Consider the following 4,691-nt stretch of genomic DNA (forward strand, 5'->3'; position numbering starts at 1 on the left):
TTGAAAGTTTCCAATATCTTGGCAGCCAGATAGCGTCGGACGGCGGAACCAAGAGTGACATAGGTGCACGGATCAAGAAGGCAAGGGCTGCTTTTGCGAGTTTACGAAACATCTGGAAGTCAAATCAGATTAGTCTCCGCACGAAGATCCGAATTTTCAACTCTAACGTGAAATCTGTACTGCTGTACGCTAGCGAAACATGGTGCGTATCAGCGGAGATCACACAGAAGCTGCAGGTGTTCATCAACCGATGCCTGCGGTATATAATTCGTGCTTGGTGGCCTCACAACTGGATTTCGAATGCCGAGCTCCATCGACGGTGTCACCAGAAGCCGATATCGACAGAAATTCGGGAACGTAAGTGGAGGTGGGTTGGCCACACTCTACGGAAGAGCGGAAATGAAATCTGCAAACAAGCGCTGGATTGGAATCCAGCCGGACATCGCAGCAGAGGCAGACCCAGGGGCTCATGGCGGCGAAGCCTAAGCAAGGAGATTAAGCAAGTCGACCGGAATTTGACCTGGGCCCAGGTCAAGGCGAAAGCAAACAATCGCCCAGGATGGAGATCTTTCACGTTGGCCCTTTGCGCCAGGGATGGCGCTCAGGACACTTAAGTAAGTAAGTAAGTTCGTTCAGAAGCTAATTCAAACATTCCCCGGAGTTTTCTTCCGGAATTTTCCGATCATAGTTCAAAAGCTAAAATTTTGCTTTGATTAACGGCTTTCTCAGTCTTAAAACACTGCAGCGACTACGATGTATTCTGCAAGACATTTTGGTCATGGATTGTCGCCTTTTTCAAGGGAAAATATTGTTTATCGTTATTGTCAATAGTTTAGTCGTTGTTGTGGCTGATTTTCCATATTTTTGTTCATTTAATGATATTAATTTAAAAAAAAAACTACTTCATCACAATTTTGATCACCACTTGAGGACAACGGTAATTTTAAAAAAAAAAACAAAGAGTATTTTAAGACTGGGAAAGCCATTAAATAAAGTAATTCCCCTCAAGTCCCAGTCATCACCATCGTTAAAATTTTCGCTTTCAAAAATGGCAAAAATATAACATTAATTAAATAGTAAATACCGATACATACCGATTTTTTATTATCTTCGATACCGATAAGCTTTCACACAATCTGGCAACGCTGTCGTTCAATTTTCAAGGGCTTGGAAGAAAATAATATTAGGTGCAATTGGCAAATCAAAGTTGGCACTCGTGGAGAATAGAAGAATAATGAGAGTGATGATGGTTTCAAAATTTTACACGGATAGGTATACGAGTGCAATCTTAAAATGCTTTTATTTTGCAAATGGAGCATTTTTATTTAAATCTGGTTATTGCTACGTTAGTAGAAAACTTAAGGACTACTCAATAGGCATATAATATAGAAAAAATAATTTCTTTTCAAATTTTTAAGTGCATACATCGATTTCAGCTTTTCTACCACTGTAGCAGCAACCAGATTTAAATAAAATGCTCCATTTGCAAAATAAAAGCATTTTAAGATTGCACTCGTATACTTCCCCGTGGAAAATTTTGAAACCATCATCACTTTCATAGTTCTTCTATTCTCCACGAGTGCCAACTTTGATTTGCCAATTGGCAAATCAAAGTTGGCACTCGTGGAGAATAGACGAACTATGAAAGTGATGATGGTTTTAAAAATTTTCCACGGAGAGCTATACGAGTGCAATCTTAAAATGCTTTTATTTTGAAAATGGAGCATTGTATTTAAATCTGGTTGTTGCTACAGTTGTAGAAAAGCTGAAATCTATGCATACACCTTAAAATCTGAAAAGAAATTATTTTTTTTATATTATATATCTATTGAGTAGTCCTTAAGTTTTCTACTAACGTAGCATCAACCAGATTTAAATAAAATGCTCCATTTGCAAAATAAAGGCATTTTAAGATTCAATTCGTATACCTCACCGTGTAAAATTTTGAAACCATCATCACTTTCATAGTTCATCTATTCTCCACGAGTGCCAACTTTGATTTGCCAATTAAAACATTAAATTTTAACACTCAGTGGAAACTATCGCCTCACATCTCTATGCTGGCAGGAAGTTCGCCATAAAAATATATTATACCACGCAACATGACTCACACATCTGTCAAAATCGACCCATTGTCACAACAACCACAATCGTCGCCAGTTTAAATCCATAATTTGGGTTGGGCGTTGTTTACATTCCGCTAGTGATTTAAGTTCAATATTTTATTTTTATTTTAAGTCAAAATCCCGAGTGCCTTTCGAAATGAATCACCTAAAACCGCTGCTTGCGATGCTAGTGCTGCTAGTTACATTTGAAAGAAGTAAGATTTTCCTAATAGTTCAACCAATAAATTGACATACTCACTAGACATTCCGACTTCCTACAGGTACAGCAATTTGGTGCTACCGCTGCACGTCGGCCACACCCGGTTGCGGGGACAACTTCAACTGGCGAGGAATCGGCTACCTGGGTGATGCCTGTCCAGAGGATGACGACATCTGCGTTAAGGTGATCGAACGGAAAGGCGGTAGGTGAAGCGGTTCCAATTGGAATTGGCAAACGATGGTGACCATTAGAAAGCAATTAATCGTATCGAACTTTCAGTGACGGAAACCGTAACTCGGGAGTGCCTTAGTGCTCTGCAGGGCTTCCGCACGGACATACCGGCCGATAAGTACGAGGGATGTCGCCCGGCGGCAAAGGACGAACAGCTGGCACATTATGTGAACAACTCTATCAAGGAGTTGGATGTCAAGAGGGATCACTTCCCGCAGACGACGTTCTGTTTTTGCTTCCTGGACCATCGATGCAACGGGGCACCACGGGGAGTGAGTGGAGTTTCGTGGAAGGTGGCACTGGGAGCGGTGGCAGTGGCCGGAATCTTGCGAAGGTTTTAAGCTGTAACGCTGAGCTGTCCCATGATTCACATGACAGCCTAAGTGAATTAGGAAATCATTCCGTCCATTTTATTCAACTAACGAAAAAAAAGTATTGAATCGCTTTTAGAATCTCCGAGTTTTATGACGAATCGAGTATGTAAGTATAATTTTTAAATCTGTTCTTTTGATGGAAATTTATGGTTACACTCAGCAGTCCATACCGTTAAGTGAATTTTAAGCAGTAAAGTGTCTTATTTTGATAAAATGCCGCGCTTGATGACTTGCTTCGAAATTCCTGCGGTTTAGAACAGTGTGTAGTAATTCCTAAAGAGCCTGAATTTATAAAGAGACGACATCTTATCCATTTTACAGGTCTTCTGCTCGATTGGGATAACTTTTCCAATGGCTTTGACAGATAATCGATTGTTCCAATTTTGAAAAGTCGTCCCTTTATAAATTCAGGCTCTTTAGTAATTCCCAAAATGATTTGAAGGCGATTGTGTGCGATGTTTACACTTAAATCCGGCTCAGAATCACTTTATTGGTAAGTATTTTGGAAGATACATTCCCTTTGTTTTCACAGCCGGAGGAACAGTCTCCATCCGACGAAGATATGGACGAACAGGAGGATTAAGATGAGGACGAGGGCATTGAGTTGAGGAACCTTCTTGGCCGGTAAAAGTCAGAGCGAAAAGGTTGAAATTCTGAATTATGCCACTCAGGCCTGGACATACTAATTACAGCTAAAATACAACTTTTCAAAATTATGAAACTATGAGATATTATAATAATAATTTGTATGTGTTAGATGCAAGTAGAGGAGGCAAAATTTGTGTATGACGCATAAAATCTGACAATTTCGCTTCGGGAGCGTCACAATTAGCGATTAGCTATAACGAATAGTTAGGTTAGGTTAGGCTATCTTTATTAGTGAGACTTTCAGCCAGACGCTGATTAATCTCTTATAACGAATAGTACTCACTCATGACGATTACTCATTACAGCTAAAATAGCTAATTGTGACCCTCTGGAAGCAAAATTGACTGGTTTTATGTGTCATACACAAACTTTACCTCCTGTTCTTGCATCTTACATATATTTTTTTTTATTTTAATATCTCATAGTTTCACAATTTCAAAAAAGTAGAATTTTAGCTATAATTAGTATGTTCAGGCCTGATGCCACTACCCTCGCCGAAAGAATTCAACGTGAAGGCAATACCCTTCACGAAGATTACCCGAGCAAAGTCTGAGATCAAATTGAAATCTAAATTTGATGTTGTGATTTCCCTGATAATGATTACTCAGGTTGCTGTCGTTTTGGTCGTTTTAACGGTTAAAATATCACAATTGAGAGCAAACAAATCTTCCTGTGACATCACATTGAAAACTATTTCTGCTATCAGTGAGAGCAAACTGAAAACTAAATTTGATATCCATTTTTCCTGTTGATAACAAAACAAGTATTCAATTTGATGTTATGCTAAGGCAATGAAAACAAACCCGCAACAACATATTTTTGAACAGCAAATGTACAGCAAAATGAAAACAAAATTTGGTATCAAATTTGTCCATTGCGTAAACTGAAATCAAATTATGATTTCAGTTTGATGTTGATATCAAAACTTGATTTCAATTTGCTGTCATTCTGAGAGGACTTTGCTCGGGTAGCGTTGTGACGCAAATTCCATTCCTGTTAAAGCTGGATTTATTGTAATAAAAGTCTATTGGCATCGATTGATTGGCGATGAAATTTTATTTGATTTAAATAAAAGTTAAAGCAACTTATTTTGTATTTTTATAAATTTGATAA

General features: G+C 38.6%; 1 protein-coding gene across 1 annotated transcript; it reads left to right on the forward strand.

The window, feature by feature from the left end:
- The first annotated feature begins 2,201 nt into the window (after positions 1 to 2,201).
- Positions 2,202 to 2,926, forward strand: LOC135704684 (UPAR/Ly6 domain-containing protein crim-like). The gene is made up of 3 exons (XM_065226160.1): positions 2,202 to 2,320; positions 2,387 to 2,527; positions 2,605 to 2,926. The coding sequence occupies exons 1-3, from the start codon at positions 2,263 to 2,265 to the stop codon at positions 2,895 to 2,897; spliced, it is 492 nt and encodes a 163-aa protein (XP_065082232.1). The 5' UTR covers positions 2,202 to 2,262; the 3' UTR covers positions 2,898 to 2,926.
- The last annotated feature ends 1,765 nt before the right edge of the window (positions 2,927 to 4,691 follow it).

This window comes from Ochlerotatus camptorhynchus, unplaced genomic scaffold (assembly GCF_037179485.1).
Source record: "Ochlerotatus camptorhynchus isolate MF236.1 unplaced genomic scaffold, CSIRO-AGI_Acam_v1.1 ptg000246l, whole genome shotgun sequence".
NCBI lineage: Eukaryota > Metazoa > Arthropoda > Insecta > Diptera > Culicidae > Ochlerotatus > Ochlerotatus camptorhynchus.

Coding starts and splice junctions, on each gene's coding strand:
- LOC135704684 (XM_065226160.1), top strand. CDS start 2,263: ATGAATCACCTAAAACCGCTGCTTGCGATGCTAGTGCTGCTAGTTACA. Junction 2,321..2,386: donor GCTAGTTACATTTGAAAGAA/GTAAGATTTTCC, acceptor GACTTCCTACAG/GTACAGCAATTTGGTGCTAC. Junction 2,528..2,604: donor GGTGATCGAACGGAAAGGCG/GTAGGTGAAGCG, acceptor TCGAACTTTCAG/TGACGGAAACCGTAACTCGG.